Here is a 20,704-nt window from a genome sequence, read left to right as displayed (position 1 = left end):
TTTCTTTCTTTCTTTCTTTCTTTCTTTCTTTCTTTCTTTCTTTCTTTTCTTTCTTTCTTTCTTTCTTTTCTTTCTTTCTTTCTTGTCAAACAAGAAACACCCCTCCCCCAAAGTGTTTAAAGGAGATTTGTGACATCTACTGAAAAGTAGAAAATATAGAACTTGTTATCTGGAAATTTGTGATATATATGGATTTAGCTATGCCATAGGACTAATATTGTCCTCTGAAGCTAACTACAGTCAATAAAAAAATCCTCATCTAAGATGATTTTTTGTTCAGTCCACAAATACCAGCATTATCTAAGGGCTCCACTTTGTAGAGGTGCATGGAGAGAGCCAAAAGAATGTGTCTTTGAGTCAGACAGACGTGGTTTCAAATACAAGCTGTGCCACCTAGTATTTCTGTAATCTTGATTGTGTCCCTTGAGGGGTTTGAATGTCAATATTATTAATGCCTACTTCACAAGGTTACAGTGTGCTTTAGAGGAAATAATGCATATAAAGTGCTGGCACATAGAGGTCCTCTGTGTTCTTCCCTCCTTGACCTGTAATACAATAAACTCTGAGTGACTAGTAGCGTTTGCATTTTCAGAGAGCCAGTGTGGCAGACTGGAAGGAGAAGGCTTTTGAAGCACAGACTAAGCCTTACTCTCCTTTGCCATTCATTGGCCATCTGACTTGATACTAATTACTTAACCTTTTTGAATTTCTGTTTCCCCTTGTATAAGAAAAGAAAAATAAGATTGTATCTGTAGACATGTGATGGTTAAAGGAGTTATGTAAACATTTAGCACAGTGCCTGGCATAATTAATGCTCATTTAAGAGTAACTTCCAAAAAAAGAGAGGAGCTTCAGTTCTATCATTTTCGTGCTATTACAATTTTTTTTTTTTTTAATTAAGGTTTTCTTTCAAGACGCCTTCGATTTTCACTGCGTTCTAATGATCAAAACCTGCAGGGGGTGCCTGGCTGGCTCAGTCCATAAAGAATGCGACTCTTGATCTCAGGGTCATTAGTTCAAGCCCCACGTTGAGTGTAGAGACTACTTAAAAAAAAAAAAACAACAAACCCTCAGGGTTGCAATCAGCAATGTTAGAGCTCAGATCAATTTCTGGTTCAAATACTGGATATTTAATTTTATCTCTGCTTCTGTTTATGAGGGCTAGACAAGCCAATCTCACTGTTCCACATGCTGCAGAGCAAAAAGATGCTCTTGAGCTCAGTGGAGGTTATTTTTCATAGCTCCAAGAACCTAATCTTTATGATTGATGACTGTTGTTTTAAGATAAATAAAAAGTCCCATCCGAAGAATTCATATCTCAGATTATTGATTTCTATTGAAATTGCCTACCTTTCAGTGCAACAGAGTATATGATCAGGGAGGTAAAGAGCAATATTTATTTGATTAAAATTTCTTCGGCTTGATTTTCTTGTTGCTAGTGGCAACCAACAAAAGAATAGATCTAAAATGATAGGTAACAACCACAATGATTACAGTCTATGTTTTTATCTTTACCCTGTTGTGATTTTAAAATAGCTTTTCTAGTACTTATAGTCACAAAAATGATTACTATATATATCACCTTAGATCTATTGACAAATCACACCTACCTCAACAACCCTATTTCACTACTGAACCTCTTGCCAGGGCTTGGAGAGCCAACCCCAGGCCACACGTGTCATTGCTACATTAACGGCTGTAAGGAAGATGACACTATTTACATTACAGGAATTATTTTCCAAAGTGCATTTCCTGTTAACTGGTATGTTTTGGATCAGCACAACATTATGTGTTGCAGCAGCCACTTACACAGTTTGTATCTTTTTGAAAATAGTATCACTTCCTAAAAACAAAACAAAACAAAACAACTGCATATAATCTATTTAAGAGTTTGGAGATTCTGGTATAGAATATACTGAAGTCTCCAAAGGTGACTAAAAATATACCCTTGGCAGAACTGTTCATAATCCAGTGAAATTCTATTAGAATCCTTTCCAAGGACAAAAGGACATCTTTGTAAGCAGGAAAACACTAACTTTACAAAAGCATGGCACAGCTTAGGGATGTTTGTTGGATCTTCCAAAATTGAACCTCACAGACAGGAAAAAAAAACACTAGAGCAGTTCATGACATAATATAGTTTCACTCTTCCTCCAGTCATCTTGTTCATTTGCAAGCCAATGGAGAGAATCTTCCAGTACATGATTTGATCTGGCTTGCAATGATGCTATCTCTCTGACTCTTAGAGTGTCACATTCACATGGACAGGACTTGCAGAGGAGTGGCCTTTATCAAACCACAATAAGACTTCTGCTGGACGGGAAGCCTCTTTGGTGAAAATTTTATGCTAAGTTATGTTTCTTGAGACCACGGAAAGGTCCCCCATTCATTGCATGTTAAAGGGCAGGACACCCTGAGGAGGAACACTTTAGCCTGCTAACAGTTACAGCACAGTAGAGGATGGAGTTGGGGAGCAGAGCACTTTCTAATCAGCTGGGAATTAATGGAGCCCTTACTCCTGATGAGGGGTGATCCTTGGCAGCAAGACACAACACAGGAAGTATAATGCAGAGAGAGCCTCTCTGAGCTGAGCAAGGCCAGAGGGCAGGGGAGGAAGCCAAGAAGTGGTGTGAGAGGATCAAAAACATTTTGTCCACTTCAAAAAATTTCCTAAGCCTGGCACTCAAGATCATTTATAATAAAAAAAAAACCGCTCTTAAAAAAAGTTTGATCTAGCCAAAGTCACGAGATACAAGTGACAGTTCCCTGTTTGCCTTTCTTCTAAATCTGTACAGTGATGCAACACCGCTTATCTTCTTGCTTAAATTTGCTGCAAGCAATGAAGATCTGACCTTCCTGGCTCTAAGCCAGAGCTGGCTCTGAGTGAATGTTGCCAGGGTGAAGGATGGAGTACTGAAGAAGTGATGAGTAAGCTGTTAATCTTAACTCTGCTTGCCTTCCCCATGCTCACGCAAACTGGAATGGATTGGAGCCCTCCTTGTTTCTAGGGCTCACCGGGGGATACTATTTATTAAATTAGAAAACAGCTTTGTCTCTGGGAAGAAGAATTTGGCTGCAGTCCTGATCATCAGGCCTTCATCCACTCATTGAGTGTGTGCACTTCCGTGGCACTTCCGTGGCACTCCCCGCGGCACTGGTGGTGCCTTGTGCACACACCCAAGTCCCACTCCATGAAGGGCACATGAGAATATGCTCTCTAGCTTGGTAATTCCCAACATGGGTGATGTTCAGTCCCCTTCAGTCACATTTGTATTCATTAATTTGAAGCTCTTTCCATTTTCTCTTTGTGCTTGGGAGATCCCACACTCATTGTTTTGCCTGAATTTTCTCAACTTGTCTGCTTCGGACATTTCTCTTCTCAGTAGCTCATTTCTACCAAATCCCCCGAATTTTGAATTTTTGAGAAACCCTAGTGTTTTTTTTTTTTTTTTAAAGATTTTATTTATTTATTTGACAGAGAGATAGACAGAAGAGCACAAGCAGAGGGAGTGGCAGAGGGAGAGGGAGAGGGAGAGGGAGAAGCAGGCTCTGCACTGAGCAGGGAACCCGATGCGGGACTCGATCCCAGGACCCTGAGATCATGACCTGAGCCGAAGGCAGACGCTTAACCATCTGAGCCACCCAGGCGCCCAACCCTAGTGTTTTTGTGAACTTGCTGAATTAGAATCCTCCTTCCTTCCTTCCTTCCTTCCTTCCTTCCTTCCTTCCTTCCTTCCTTCCTTCCTTCCTTCCTTCCCTCATTGTCTTCCTGTAGGTATAAATTGTGCAGTAATTCTTTCAATATGAAAATTGCAATATTTGGACCAGAGTTCTTGTTGCTGCTACAATCACAAATTTAGTGACTTAATATAATTTTATTTTCTACATTTCTGGAGGTCAGAAGGCTGGAATGGCCTCATTGGGTTAAAACCAATGTGTCATCAGGGCTTTGTTACTTTTAGAAACTCTAGGAGAAACCTGCTCCTTGCTGGTTCCCCCTTCTACAGTCTGTCTGCATTCCTTCTGTGGTGGCCTCTTCCATCGTCAAAGACAGCAGTGGCCAATCAAGTCTTTCACGCTCATCACTGACTTTATTTCCCTCCTCATAGCTCCTTCTCTGACTCTTACACTCTTGCCCCCCTCTTTTCATTTATAAGGATTCTTGTTACAAGGGTCCTTTACATTGGGCTCACCCAGATAATCCAGGATAATCTCCCCATCTCAAGATCCTTAATTTAATCACATCTTCAAAATCTTTTTTTCCATGTAAAACAATTATTCACAGATTCTAGGACTTAAGATGGGAATATATTGGGTGGAGTGGGGGGAAGGTTATTATTCTGCTTACTATAGCCCTAATGAGCTCCTAAAAATAAAATAAGGTTGTTTATTCCTTTCAGGTTGAAAGGATAGCTGCATCTAACCTAGATTCTGAATCTCCAAATCTTGGCCCAAATGCTTGCTCATCTTCTCTGCCTTAAGTCCAGTAGAACAGTATCAGATGTAATACTTTCGTGGAAGAGTATATTCCATTATAGACCAGAATTAATTCTTTATGTGTGCAGGTAATACACATTTTAGTGAGCTGAAAATGAGCTTGACTCTGCAAAATGTCACCTTATATTTTGGCACTTTTATAACTAGTTTCAAACACTTGATCATTTTAGTAATGGTATATGAATACTATTTTGTGTGCTATAATATTTCCCAACTTTTGTCCTTATGTTTTTGTACTTCATTTTCTTCTTTTTCCAAGAAAATTAGATGAAAACTCTATAATATTTTCTTGGAAATAAAAAGATATGACCTGTAATGACTGCAATGATATAATTACCATTATTCTATTGCAGTGAATTTTAGACCAGGATGACTTATAAGATATAGTAAAAGCATCAATAAACATCATTTAGTCTGCCAGTCCCTGTGTGTTCATAGGAATTAAATGTCACTCCTGTTCTTGAAGAATCCGTAGTTTACTAGGAGAAAGAGATCAGGCACAGAAGAGAGAATTGGCAACCTGTGGGAGCAAGACTCATACTAGAAAATTAAATAAGGTGATTCAAATTTTGTTAGTAGAGGACATTCAGACTATAAACATGCAAGCAAAGGTATTTCCTTGGAAATTGGAGGTAAATGTCACTTTCTTAAGTTTGTATTTGGAAAAAAGGAGGTTAGCATTTACAATACATGTTGGAATAAAATTTCTAATTTGAAATATCTTTGTATTTATTTACATATTTCTTCTTGATGTCATATTAAAAGATTTGATGATATTAATGAATAGGAAACAATGTACAGAACATTAAAATGGGTATTTCAGAGATTAGAAAAGAAAAGTGATTAAAATATGTATCTTTATTGTTGGGATTTTTGTTTATAAAATACCATTGAGTGTCTATCCCCCAAGGGAATACAGAGGACATAGGTTTGTGGAGGAAGAGTAAGAACAACATAGTTATTACTCCTGATGAATGGGGATGACAGGCAGGTCCATAACATTAATTTAATACAAAAATAATATAAATGATTAAATCTTAGAGACACATATACAATTACCTATAGTAGTGTGGAGATAATTACGTTAAGAATTGGTTGTTAGGAAAGACGAAAGATTAAGAGACTAAGAGTTATTCTTGAGTAACTGCCAAAAATGCCCATATTAAGAAAAAAAACCTTCTTCTTTAAAAGTATGTTGTACCCTTGAATCCCTTTGATGTAGCTTTAGTATATTCATTCAGGAGAAGGTATGACTAGATTTGTGACAAGACCATGTGATCATCTTCTCTTGCTTTTGTCTACCTATCCTGAGTTGCCTTCGATTATAGCTTTGGGAAAAATCTTATTTGATCAATGTAACGTTGCATTTCCTAGTTCAAAGGATCAAAAATTTACTCTGCATGTATGCGGCTGCAATTGGGTTGAGGTCACATTAAATATGGTTATAATGGCTGGGGCCAGTTGGCTGGCACAAATGAGGATGATTGAGAATCACTATCTTGTGTCATGAGATCTGCATCCACTTGCCACCGTTTGCCAAATGATGCTTTATCCCCCTTGGAATTGTGCTTGGTGGTTTTGGGTGAACAATAAAATTCAATAATAGTAATTCCAATCTTGTTGGTAGATGGCTAACCAGCTTTTATGTCTATATGACACCAAAATAACCCCATTGTTGTTTTAATTGCTTGAATTTGTTATTTTGGCTGCATAACATCTTCAGAGTGAAAGTCACAATACATGCTGAATAGAACTGTAAGGAAATTTTAGGTGAAATTTCCTTTGGAAATGAAGACCATTGTGATGAACTGAAGGAACCATGGAATACTACTATGCTGTGGCTCTGAGGTCTGCAGGAGCCCTGTAGTGGCCTATAGAAGCAGGGAGAATGATGGAGCAGCATAACTAGGTCTCTGACTATTTTAAGACATGAACATCTGAATGCCAGGAACCCAGTAATATCAAATACCATTCCCTAGGAAGAGAGGTGGGCTAAGTCTTTGCAGTTTGGGTAATATATAAGCTGAGTCAGAGATTCCAAAAGATTTTAAAGATTATTTTTCAAATTAAAAAAAATTCGAAAAGATTTTGTATACTTAAAAACATACTGTCATTTCCAAGTAAGAAACTATTTTTGCTTTAAAAAATAGGCTTGGGGCGCCTGGGTGGCTCAGTCAATTAAGCATCCGACTCGTGATTTTGGCTGAAGTCATGATCTCAGGGCTGTGAGATGGAGCCCTGCGTGGGGCTCTGTGCTCTGCTTGGGATTCTCTCTCTCTCCCTTTCCCTTTTCCTCTCCCCCTGCTTTGTGGGTGTGCATTCTTTCTATCAATCAATAAATAAAATCTTTAAAAAAAAGACTTAAATAATAGCCTCAATTGTTTATTAATTTGATCTTTTTCATTTCAGAAACTTATTTCCAAGGCAAGGTCCTGTGTTTGATATTGTTTGTTCCTCAGAGTTAAAGGCTTGAAGGACACTAGGGCCAAGAGCATATGGCTGACCCAAAGAGGCAGCTGAGGCCATTCGAAATTCCCACTTGTGAGAAAGTGGTTTGGGCCTCCATTGTCCAGATTGGCCGTCTATTTACTAGAGTATTATTCAGTTTCCTCCTCCTTCTGCCTGGGTCCACTATCAGCATGACAGAACTAGAATGACTGTAAATCTGACCAGTGATTTATTGCGGCCAGTCCATAAACTTGATGAGCGACAGGAGCATGGGAATGTTGGGGCCTTTGCCATGCAAGGTGAGCTCTATGTTTTGCCATAACTGAGTTCTGTGAACTCTGGCCATATCACATTATTCTTCATGATAGAGAGCTACCCTTAGACACTGAACTTTCCTTGGAAGTGATTATATAGTCAAAATTGTGTGGAGCTTTTATGTGTGTGGTGTCAAAAATTTAGTGCATAAAACTATCCATTGTTAAGGGAAGACTGGCATATTAGAAGCACAAATTGATGCTCATTTAGGCATATTGCTTTAAGTGTTGTAAGGCATTAATGCAAGCATTTTGTAGAAATGTTATGTTTTTTCTTAAAAGACTTGGGGCAATTGATGTGCTTCAGCAACCTTTGGTTTTATGTATCCCTCCCTTTTTTTTTTGAATTTTATTTTATTTTTTAATAATTTTTCTATTTAAATTCAGTTAATTAATGTATAGTGTATTATCAGTTTCAGAGGCAGAGTTCAGTGATTCATCAGTCTTACGTAACACCCAGTGCTCATTACATCACATGCCCTCCTTAATGTCCATCACCCAGTTACCTCATCCCCCCCACCCACCCTCTCCTCCAGCAACCTTCAGTTTGTTTCCTATGATTAAGAGTCTCTTGGGCGCCTGGGTGGCTCAGTTGGTTAAGCGACTGCCTTCGGCTCAGGTCATGATCCTGGAGTCCCTGGATCGAGTCCCGCGTCGGGCTCCCTGCTCGGCAGGGAGTCTGCTTCTCCCTCTGACCCTCCCCCCTCTCATGTGCTCTCTCTCTCTCTCATTCTCTCTCTCAAATAAATAAATAAAATCTTTAAAAAAAAAAAAAAAAGAGTCTCTTATGGTTTGTCTCCCTCTCTGATTTTGTCTTGTTTTATTTTTCCCTCCTTTCCCCTATGATCCTCTATTTTGTTTCTTAAGTTCCACATATGAGTGAGATCATATGGTAATTGTGCTTCCCTTTACCTGACTCTCCTGGCTACTTGGCTCCGCATCCTGTTCCAGCACTTCGGTACTAGAGTGAGCCTGTGGGTGCAGTACTTCCTCTGGGTTTCCATATAAACGGCAATTAGATTGGAGTTCGGGTTTTGTAAGATATACAATTTCTCCTTTTTATTTTATAGCATTGGAGAAATAAGGATAATATTTACCTTGCATATTTATTTTAATAATGATCGTAAACATATGTAAAGTGCTCAGGAAACTAACTAGAATGTATGTTCATCCAGGAAAATGTCTATGGTTTTTCTTTGTTTCCCTTTAGTGTGGATATTCAAGAAATGTTGCCAAATAAGAGACTGCTCAGATACAAACACAAGAGCACGTGCTGAAACTGCCTTTGAAAATGCAAGCCAGCTGGCTGCTCTAGACAAACTCTTAGGAAGAAAGCCTTCCTCATCTAATTCATAAATGGGAAGTGGGATTGCCAGGCCTAACTGGCTTGTTCATTTATTTATTTTTTGTTTGTTTAAACTATGTATTGCTGAATAACTGTGACAACATTAAGAAGAGGGTATACTAGGAAAGTGAGGGATGACCTTTCATGAAGCAGTGTTATAACCATCTCGTATATGGAAGAACCTAGAGATGATTCCATACAGGAAACACTCTGTATGGGTGGCGTGGTCTCTGGCAAGCAGTTGACAATCGGCAAGTATGTGTGTGTGTACCAACTTGACTGGTGTGTGTGTGTGTGTGTGTGTGTGTGTGTCTGTCTCACATGAATATATCCTATATTATGGCTCTCTCTCTCCATATATACAGGGGAGAGCATGAAACAATGTGGAAGTAGGCAACCATCAGTTTGCTCTTTGTATTTATAAGACCTGATTCTGCTTTTTCTTTGTTTGCTTATTTGTGTGTTTTGTTTTTTAGATTCCACATGAGTGAACTCACATGGTATTTGTCTTTCTCAGGGGAGGAGGACGGGGGGATGGGCAAAAATGGGTGAAGAGTAGTGGGCCTCCAGTTATGGAATAAATAAGTCATGGGAATAAAAGGCACAGCGTAGAGGATACAGTCAATGATATTGTGATAGCGTTGTCTGGGCAGACATGGCGGCTGCGCTTGCGGTGAGCACAGCATAACGTATAGAGAAGTTGAATTACTGTGTTGTACACCTGAACCTAATGTAACATTGTGTGTCAACTATACTCAAATTCAAAAAAAGACAAAAAGGAAAACAAAATAAAGAAAAATGTGAAAATAAATGCTGATTTTTGTTTATCTATCTATCCATCTATTATCAACATCTAATTTCATGCTCTTTATGCTCTCCCCAGCATATCAGGGCTAGAAGCCTGAGAACCCTGTTTTCCAGACTCCTTTGCTTTTGGTTCTTCTTATAATTTATGTTCTGTCAATGAAATGATCTCATGCAAGATCCTGACGGTAAAATATAGGCTCAGTGAAACCATATATGAAAAAAATAAGAATTCCTTTGCAATTACAAATAATAATTTTCCTAATTTATTGGTTTTGTAAGTTTGGAATTGTGATCAGAGACTTTTCCCCCTTTGAAGCAAGAAATAGCTATTCAGCTTTCACTGCAATGATTGAATCCTTTATTAGAAAAAAAAGGGGAATGAATTTTTTTCCTTTTAGCTGACTTTTAATGTGACATTGTTTGAGAGACTGAGCACAAAATTTTTAAACAGATGACAGGGCTGTCACCTTTGAGTGGCATAAATTTAGTGGCAACAGTGGAGTTCTTATTATGATTTCTTTAAAGTATGAACCCCCAAAGTTATTCCTCTATGTCTTCACGATGAAATTACATTGAGTGGCAGCAACATTTAAGACAGTGATTGGGAGAAAGGTGAGTATGAGGAAGGCAGTATAATTTTCATCTAAGGAAATAGCACTAGACTTGTGGGAAGGTAATTGTATGTATTACTGAGCAATGTGATGATCCTCCCATATGAAAAGTTCATCTCCAAGAAGCATTCAATCAGGCGAGCTATCAACTAGATCTGGCCTTTGATAAACACATCCACTTTAATAGCAGTCCCTGAGATGAAAGGTTTGGATTCTTTCAAGGAATCACAAATTCATGGCACTCAATCTCGGCAGCCTGAAAATATGAAATGAAAACTCTAGCATGCTGCCTTGAAAACCATCAAATTATACTGGAATCCTACTTTCAGACATAAAAGGAAGACATACGTAGGACATAGCATATTACTAATTAATTCATCTCTCTCTCTTTTATACATCTTTTATTTATTTATTTGAAAGAAAGAGAGAAAGAACACAAGCAGGGGGAGCAGCAGAGGGAGAGGGAGAAGCAGGCTCCCCTCTGAGCAGGGAGCCCATTGCGGGACTCGATCCCAGGGCCCTGGGATCATGACCTGAGCAGAAGGCAGACGCTTAACCAACTGAGCCACCCAGGTGTCCCGATTCATCTCTCTCCTTATCCCTAAAATGATTTTAAGCAACTGGCTATGATAGGAAAGTAATGCTTCTTGGCCTGGTGTAAAATTGCCCAAGATGATCCCTAAGGTTTCTTCCATACTACACCCTTTATGAGAAAATCTGGGGAGTCTGTCCTTCAAAACTTCATTACAAGGGACCATAAGGTGAAGTCTTAATAATAAACCTCCTTATGTGGTGTTTAAGATAGACCTAACTTTATTTTAGAATCTACCTGGTATTTGGACTGTTGTGATTCTGAAGCTTACATGTATTCACAGTGTTGTTTAAACTTAATTCCCTTGAAAGTTAGAAGACAAGGATTTATTCTCTGTTCTTGTTACTAGCTTGGTGAATTTGGCAAATGCTTGTTACCTTTCAGTGGCGCAAATTGAGTAACAGCAGGAGAATGTCTTATTACAATCCTTATATTACACGAATTCTAAAACTGAGTTTGGCGATTTGGAGGGAAGGTAGTTAGGAGGACAGTTTACTTTTCATCTAATGAAACGACGTTTAACTTGCAAAAGGTAATTGTAGTATTACTGGAAAAAGTGGAGTTTCTTCTCTGACTAAATAGACTTCCTTTTGAAGCAAAGGGTGTCATTTTTATCCTGTTGGGAAATTTTTCTAGCCAATATTTTATGTGTTTTAAAAAAAGAGTTTAAGCAACATAGTTCACAATAACCAAAAGGTAGAAGTAACTCAAATGTCCATTAACAGCTGAATGAAGGAACAAATGTGATATATACATAAGTGGACTATTAGTCAGCCTTAGAAAGGAAGGAAATTCTGACATGTGCTACAGTGTGAGTGAAACTTGAGGACATTATGCTAAGTGAAAGAAGCCAGTCACAAAAGGACAAATATTGTATGATTTCGCTTATGCAAAGTACCTGGAATAGTCCGATTCATAGAAACAGAAAGTAGAATGATGCCTGTCAAGGGCTGGAGGAGAGGGACATGGGGAGCTAGTGTTTAACGGGTACAGAGCGTCAGTTTGGGAAGATGAAAAAGTTCTGGAGATGGATAGTGGTGAAGGTTGGATAACAGTGTGAATGTACTGAAATCTATAACACTGTAAACTTAACAATGGTTAAAATGGTAAATTTTGTATTATGACTCTTTTATCCCAATTAAAAAAATAAATTTAAAAAGAAAGTTTAAAATGACTTCAACTGCATCTTCATGTTTATCCCTTTTCCTAATTTAAGAGGGAAATAAGTCCTGTTTCTCCAAAATTCTGTGTCCCAGCTGCTTTAAGGCTGGATAAAATGTCACCAGTGGTTTTTTGCCTCTTTTAAGATGTCTTGTTTGGTAGGCCATCAGCTTTGAGACACATCTTTGTGGCTTTGAATTCAGATAAAATAGAGTTGTCTCTAAGTTGCATCTTGTGTTTGTTTTACAGTTAAAAACATGGAAGGTAAATTAAGAAAAATAATGTTACCATCTTGGAAAATTGCCTTTTGGGAGATTACACACATGACAGTTTATATTAAAGATGCGATATTACCATGTCTTCTTACTGAATGTATTTTAAAATGCATTTTTAAAATGGCAGCAAGTTAAAGATGCTTATGAAATATTTTTTTGTTTGTTAAAGGGAGCCCCACTTGTTGATGATATGCTTCTTGTTCCCCTATGAATATTTGACCAAATCCTTCTGTTCTTTTACCTTTTTATGTTGCTTAAAGTAAGCTAATAATGCCCTGAAAAGTTGTTTATTTTTTCTATTTATTTTCTGTTATAATAACTCTCATGAATACCTTTATGTGTCAAAGTTTCATGCCAATAATACTAAAGTGAGAATAATTTTTCCATTTTTTAAAGTAAAGTTACAATGATCTATTAAGTGTTTTAAAATTCAGGTTCTCATCCAAAAACTTGCATAATATTTATTTTAGAATAGTACCTACCCCCACCCCAGACGGGTGGTGAAAGATAAGAGGAAAAGAGGGCACCACGCACCTAGACATATTTTTGACAGAATATAAGGCACCTTGAATTTTTCCTCCTTAATAGTCCCTTTTTTTTATGAGTTTGTTATTACTTATGTTTTGGCAGAAAATTTTCATAAATGCTTAATTCTTTTATAGATAAAATAATTTAGAGTAAAATAACCATCACAAAGAAGAGCCAATAACTTGTAACATTGTCCTTAGTTTAAAGGTGAAAGCATTTATAATGTAAGCACAAAGACACTTGGAAGTTCAGGGAAGTTATTAGCAGAGAAGTCCTGTAAGTCACGAGTGTCTGCAGGGGCAGGGACGGGTGAGGCGGAACTTTTAATGTTAAATACATCTTGGGCAGCAGTGACCATGGCTTTGGACAGGATTCCTTATAATATTTTTTATCCTCCCAACTCTGTTGAAAAATGTAGAGTTTCAAGTGCTCCCAGATGGTTATGTCAGTGAGAGTGAATTTCATGGTGGAAAGGCTGTCTGTTTGGAGTCCATGGGGAGTCAGTTATTTCCCCATGAATGGTTCAAATTTATTTTGGGTCAGTCTGAGTAAATGTAGAGTGCTTTTTCACATGGTGAAAGTGAGCTCTTCTGTGGCACTTCCTATGAAAGCCAGATATCATGGCAAAGATAGGACAGCTCCTCAGTCTTTTATGGGCAATTCCCAAATCCAAACTCCTCTGAAAACTCAGACTTTGTTTTCACAACTTCATTGATGATGTTATTGGAGCTGAGCTGATGTGACTATTCAGAGATTTAACTAGTTCTACTTATTATAAATATTTGTACATTGAACTGTGGAAATATTAGTGTTTGATTACAGATGCTGCCCTGAAGTCTGCCAGGAGTGTTCTATAATGTGATATATGCACAAAAATCAGAACATTTCTGAATTCCCAAACACCTCTGGCTGTAAGGGACTCAGAAAAGGGATTTGGGTCTATACTACTAACATATTTGTGTTACTACTACTGAGTAATGATATTCTTTCACAAAACAAATATTTATTGTATGCATATTGTGTCACGCACTGTGCCAAGGGTGGGATATACAACTATGAGGAAAACATATAATTCCTACTGTCTAGTTGGGGAAACAATCACATGTAGAGCTGTGTAATTACAGATATATATCTATCTGTATATCTTTATGTTATGTGTATTTAAATATACCAGATATAGAAGTATATGTAATATTATATGCAGTATATCATATACATATTAAATATATGCTATATATAATTTTATATTGATATAGATAACCATATGTATAGGTATATAATTACAAATTGTGTTAGATTGTATGAAAGAAAAGAACAGAGTTCAGGAAAAAATGGGGGAAGGTCTAATGTAGGTTAACGAATCAGGGAATATTTGAATGGAAACCTGAAGAGTTACTGGAGTAGACAGGTGAAGGGGATGCGGAAGATACCTCATCTAGAGGAAACAGGTTGTGCATAGGTACAGGCAAATGTGAAGGGTAGAAAAAGACTATATGCTTAGTGCATGGCAAGGGATAAGAGACTAAAATGAGATGCAGCTTTAGAAGCAACTGAGGCTAGATTATTCTGAATGGGCCATGGAAAAGACAAATGTTATTCTACTTGCTGCAGAGTGATATAATAAAATTTAATTTTTAAATTATCATTATAGGATATAATAGGAATTCTAAGAATGAATTGGAGTTGTGCAAAATTGAAAGAACATAAAAAGCATTTCAGATGAGAGATGATGGAGGAAAGACCAGAGTGAAAGAAGTGGAAATGAAGAGAAAGAGATGGAGTTAAAATTTAATTTGGAGAGAAGACTGGCAAGGCTTAGTAATGGATTAGCCACAGCAGTTGAGGGAGAGGTTGCTATTTTCTGGGTGAATGGTGGTGTCACTTGCCAAGACAAATAAGACCGGAAGAGGTGGGTATTGGTTTGGGCTGGGGTGAGGGGAGAGCAAGAGTTCCATTTTAGACACATTAAGTTTGTGATGTCCAAGTGGACATCCAAGTGGACATGTCAAGTAGACATTTGGATACACAGATCTGGATCTGAGATATAAATTTGGAGGCTATGAATTTGGGAGTTATAATACAGATGGATTTAAAACATAGGAATGGATGAGGATACTTAAAAAATGAAGACATCTGACCTTCAGCCTTGTTGGGGAATTTCAACACTTAAAAATCAGGCAGAAGAGGAAAAATCCACAATGGAGCATGAGAAGGAGGGACCGGACTGGTAGGAGAGGAACCCGGTGACTGTGATACCAAAAAATCCAGGAGAAAAGGGTTTTAAGAAGCAAGTGCTCAAGAACGTTGAATGCTGCAAAGAAGCAGGAGAGAAAGGGTCTGAATGGCTTGTTGTTTTTGACAACCAGGGGGTAACTTGTGGCCTTAGTGAGAGCAGTTTCTATAACTGGACTGTGGTAGGTCAATCAGTGATGGGGTGGGTTTGGTTTTTTGTTTGTTTGTTTGTTTGTTTGTTTGTTTTCCAGAAGCTTAGTTGTGAGGGGGAACAGAGAAACAAAGATAAATAGAGACAGATGCAAGGGCAAAGAGATTATTCAAAAGATAGGAACTATGAGCACATGTCTGAATGCTGACAGGGAATAATGAGGGTAGAGAAGATGCTGAAGATGCCCAGGAAAGAAGGGATCCAAGGAGTTGAGGTCACTGCTTACTCTGTATCATGGTACTATGGTATTACATACATGAACCCACTTTAATACTTACAACACCACTAGAAATAAGTATCACAGCTGAAACACCTCTTTCCATTCCAAATGGCTAGGAAGTCCAGTGAGAATAGTTCCTGCCTTACTCATGTCTACTAGGAATATCCTTGGAGTTCAAAGGAAAGTGCAGATATTTCTGTCCTGCTCCCCTTGGTTGCCTCCCGTCCCTGCCAACTTTGCTCTCAGCAGGGGCTCACGGAGTCCTTCCTCCCTTGGTCTCCTTCTTTCTCATCCTCATTTCCATATCATCCTCTGCCCTCTCCCTCAGTCCTGACTTTGTGTCACTGTACTACTTTTACTTACATTAGTAAGTTTTCTTTACATTGTATCCCCCATTCTTGGGAAGCATCCATAAAGTTCAACAAAAGCTAATACTGATCACTTCACATGGCGCATCTTGGATTTACTCCCTTAATTAAATGACTGTTGTGTACTAGGTACTGTACTATACAGTGGTGAACAAACAGATATGGGGCTTATGTTCTAATGTGTGTATGTATGGGGGAGTACAAATGCTTGGTGATTGAACCAAAAAATTATTTTTAAAAGATAATTTCAGGTTATGATGAATTCTATGGACAAAATAAACCAGAGCAATGTGATGTGGAACTGAATGTTTTCTTTAGATTGGGAGGTTAGGAAAGTTCTGAATACTACACCAAAAGACCCCTCTCCACTGAGGGTGAGGATGGAAACAAAGAGAACCCACTGTGACCTACTGGGGAGAATGATAAAAATCAAAAGAGTGAAGGGGAAGGGAATGTGGTCTAGCAACCTGCTCCCATTTCACAGACAAAGATGCAGAGGGCAGTTACCTCATCTGCTCAAGGCTTTTTGACTCAAAAGGGATAACATTATGATTCCAGGCTCTGTCTGGATAAAAGCACCAGTTCTAAGCCTACAACATTTCCCAGGAAGCCTCGAACAGACTAATTTACCTGGCTCTACAAGTGAGGCTATTACCAAAATAAGCATCTTTGGATGAAATGATTTATGTGCAAAAGCACTGTGAATCTTTTGGAGACAGTGGGCAATGTCAAATCAAGGTTTTCACTGTCACACCATATTATCATTGTGAAATGTCATTTTTTTAGATAGGTCTTAAAATTCTGCCAAAGGCCACTTAGTCTTTCCCTTCTCTTCTAGGAAGGAATGTGCCTAAATTTTCCCAGAAAGATGGGTGTTCCCTTCAGAGAAATAGATTGCTCAACCTTGCTCAGTGGCAGCCAACTACAGAAAATCACAATAATTAAGGCAGTAATTTTCTTTTTTTTTTATATCCTACCAAAAGTATTACATAGAAATCCAAGACTCTGTATGGTGGTCTGTTCTTCACCATTGCAGAAAAGGACCTAGAAATTGCTTTTGCTTGATTGGTTTGACAGTCCCTCCAAGATTCCCACCAGATACCTGGGGTGTACCATGAGGTATAACTATGGAGCATGGCTTTGTAAAGTATGAAGAGGTGCTTCATCTTTTATCTTGAATACAGTTTAGGGGACTATAATGGAAAGTACATAAAGCCAAGAAATAGCCTACTTATTTTAAAAGAGCAAAGGGAATGAAATGATCATTACACAGTTAGAAAATAAGATTTATGAGGAAAGATTAAAGAAGATGGGAAGAATGAATAGAAGGCTGAAGGTATCAGATGTCAGATTGGTGCTTGTTACTATTTCTTCCCCATTCCTGGGCTGGACCTCAGGATCCCGTAAAAATCCTCCAGAGTACCTCAAGGAATCTCTCCAAGCTCTGCTTCCTCCCTCCATTCTATACCTCCTTCTTCTGGTGTCCAACTCCCTTTCCCATTTCTTCATGCCTGGTTTATTTCCCCCTACCAAAGCCTTTAGTTAATTGTCTTATTAAGCTGTGTTGTTTTCTGGCTCTCTACCCTTTTCATAAGAACCATTTGCCACTCCCATCTAGTGGTTAAGTAAAGATGACCCTTTGTGTTGGTGTCTGGCACATAGTTTTGCTTACTAAATGTTTTTTGAATTGAATATTTACAACAATGCCTTTGCCACAGCTATCTTATGTTAGTCTGGTGCTTTGTGAATGAGTGACACACAGAGAGAGAAAACAGCAGGTCTCTATATTCACAGTAATTCCCAGTAGCTTGGTTTTCCCATTCCAGCTCCCATCCATGAAGATCTTTAGAATAACATCAGTTTTCTCAGATTGGTGTATTAGTTGGGACAGGCCAACTGCTATAACACAGAATGTCAAAATTGTAAAGTTTGAAATTTGGATTGGAAATCCAAAATAAGTTTGTCACTCATATTAGCCTGGCTGGCTGGCTTTATAGGTCGGCTGCCCTCCAAATAGCAGTGTAGGCTGTAGATCCTTTTTTTGATCCTGAGACTTATCCATTCAATGGGTACAAGGGGAAAAAAGAGAGAACTGTGTATGTGAGGCCTGGAAGTAGTATATGACTGTTCATATACTGTTCATTGTATTCATATTCCATTGACCAACACCCAGTTACAGGCTACATCCAGTTGGAGAAGTGGCTATGACATGTCACCCAGCAGTGTACTTGGAAAGAAAGGAAAAATCATTTGGTGAACAACTAACTCATTGCTGGCATAGATGCCATGAGTGAGCCTCTGTTTCTATTAATCAAATGACTATCACTAAAATGTTAAGATCAAGTATGGCCGCCATAAAGGGCAAAGTCTTCAAAGAATCTTATCTTTGGGAAACCATTACATTTTGACATACAGGGTTAAGGAAATGAAGTCAAACATATGAAATTATACTGAAGGTTAAAATATACATGATTGATATACCAGAATTGTGACTCTGCCAATATATTAAATGTTTCTCATGCAAAACAATTAGGAATATTATAGTATCCACTAAAGACAATTCAGTCACACTTCTGCCGTTTTTGCAGGATATCTGACCCCTTCCCATTTCTCTCATTTTTAATATCTTCAGAAGAAGAAAGCCCCTTTGTTTGATCTGCTTACGTGTGTTATCACGAAAGAATGAATGAACAGATGAAAGAGTGAGAAAGAAAGGAGGGAAGGAGAGGGAGGACAAATCATACATAGTACATAAATACACCCACACTTACTTTTTATGGCCATTTTAGTGCTATTTTGTTAAACAATGGAGCCTATTAAATTTTGAGATTTTCCTCCCAACTCTGAAAAAAATAAACAGGCAGAATTTTATGTCAGTGTTTGTTTTGGCATCAGGTTTAATTATTATTTTTTCTTTTCTTTTGGTTATGCCAGCTTACTCCTCTGTCTATCAGTGTTAGCTCCTCGTACAGGAGTGCTGTGGGCTTCTGGTGGAGCACATGTTAAAAATAATGAAAGAACAAGCAATTTATAAACACCAAAACCTGGAGGAGGTTTGGGAAGAAAAGCAGAGCCTGGAGAGAGTAAGTAGAAACAGAGCCACAAACCAGATTAAAGATCAAAGAACCCTACTTCTTCCTAAAACATTCAACTTTATAAAATACCATCCTGGGAGCTATATGACTCATTCAAGTGGCATTATTGAATGTGAGGATGGAAGGGACAAGAAGGGCTCAGAGCAGAACAAGTGGTCTACACCAGCAGTCTGGCAGATTTGATTCTGAAAATTCTGTTGGTATTTAAGAAACTAGAGCTTCATATCTTTCCATATAATCATTCTTCCCTTCCTTCCTCTTGTACAGAGCACCTCCAGTGTGAGAGATGCTACACAAGACACGACCCAGTCAATCCATCCTTTTGAGGAATATCAATTAACATTGTCCAGCAGTTCAAGAACCTCAAGGCTGACTAACCTTCGCAAAGGAGGCCGACTCCTGCATCTGGAGGGCATGGCCTGAGGCAGCACGGACACCTGGGAACAAAGTAGAGAACCATCCATGGAAGCTCTGGGCCTTGCCTCTGGATGGAAGATTAAATCGCCTTACAAGGAAAGTAAGCGCCCAGGGAGATGTGTTGGGTGAGTCCTGTCTCTTGCTTACTTCTATCTTGCAGTCTCATTCATCTGGTCAATATTTATGGAGTTACAATTGTGCCAGACAATCAGGGCAATTGAGTGATGTGTGAGACACAACCCTGCTTTTTAGGAATGTACAATAACTATAATATAAGATAGACAAGGGCCATCTGAAGGGTACAATTAGGAACTGTAGGTGTGCATATCTCTCCTGATGAGACTAGGGTAAGTTTTGGAGAGGAATCTGCATATTTCAACTGGGCTTAAAAATCTCAAACTTGCAGGCACATTAGCATTGACCTTTTACCTTTGTGTGTGACTACTTTATTTTACAACCTGTCCTGTAAGTTGCATAATTACAGGCTAGGTTCTTTGCCTGTAGTAGAACCAGATCTACAAAAACCCTTTGGTGCTCAGAATCACTACCGCATATGAAAGCCTCTTAAGGAATCTTAGGAATCACTAATTCAAACTCCCCTGTCTCTTACAGTAAGTAGAATGACTCCAGTGAACCCAAGGGGCCAAATATTTAAGGCATGCCCAATTCTACTGCCCCAGTGCAAATCTGCTTTATGAAAGGAAAAGGAAAGGCAAACCCAGAGTCACATAAATGATTAGAGAGGAGATTTGAATAAAACGTGGTCATAAGACTCATCGTAAGATGTCTTATGTTAGGCTAAATGATTTGTTTTTCTCTGCATTCATATGAAAAATAAGTATTTATTTACAAAAGTGGAAGTAAATATGCTCAATAAATTAATCTCCGCTATATTTCAGACAAAGGGTTGGAGATTTAAGTATCTGGGACCTAAGTATCACCCTTGCTCCCTTTTACGGTCAAGAAGTTAGATTAGTCTCTCACTCTGAAGGAACAAGGATGTAGTTATTTCCCATTGAGTCAGCTCAAAGTGCTTAGAACCTTTTCCTCCAAGGAGCCAGGGTGCTGTTCACGGAAGTCCTAATACCGGCTGGCCAAGCTCTGCTTCAGGAAATCAAAATGTGTTGGCCCTGACTTCTGTCTTTATTCCTCTCACTTATGCCGAGAAGGTTCTTTAATTATCTTCGACATTTCCATGGTTAATTCAGCAGTAGCTGATTTGGAAAGCTTCTTGAATGTGACATCACAATATACAGATTTTTCTAATTTAAAATGGCTAAGAGAAAAATTATAGACTGGCAATAATGGAAAAAAATCAGATGCCTACGGCCTTAAAATACTTTTTAGCTTTAAGGTCTGGGAATCTTCATAATGCATAGGATTAATTTTTCTTCATGCCTTCCTCACTCCTAGCCCAATTCTCTTTTTGGAGAGATTTTTAAAGACTAAGAGCTGAGTGCTTCAATGTCTGTCACCATTTTATCTGCATTTTCACAAGCGTTTTAGCAGTCATGTGAGTCATCTCTTCCTCACCTCCCACAAATAGCGTGGGTTAAATGGAGCCATGGGAATTTTTTTAAAAA

General features: G+C 38.4%; 1 protein-coding gene across 1 annotated transcript in view; it reads left to right on the top strand.

Annotated features, from left to right (window-relative positions):
- Positions 1-20,704, top strand: part of SCEL (sciellin) — a 302,364-nt gene that overhangs the window by 129,529 nt on the left and 152,131 nt on the right. The window contains exons 5-6 of the mRNA XM_032402808.1: positions 18,544-18,692; positions 18,972-19,246. Coding sequence (XP_032258699.1) covers positions 19,167-19,246 — 80 coding nt within the window. The 5' untranslated portion in view covers positions 18,544-18,692; positions 18,972-19,166. The remainder of the gene's footprint in view (positions 1-18,543; positions 18,693-18,971; positions 19,247-20,704) is intronic.

The sequence above is a fragment of the Phoca vitulina genome, unplaced genomic scaffold, assembly GCF_004348235.1.
Source record: "Phoca vitulina isolate PV1807 unplaced genomic scaffold, GSC_HSeal_1.0 scaffold5, whole genome shotgun sequence".
Lineage (NCBI taxonomy): Eukaryota > Metazoa > Chordata > Mammalia > Carnivora > Phocidae > Phoca > Phoca vitulina.
This window is presented reverse-complemented; position numbering and strand designations above follow the sequence as displayed.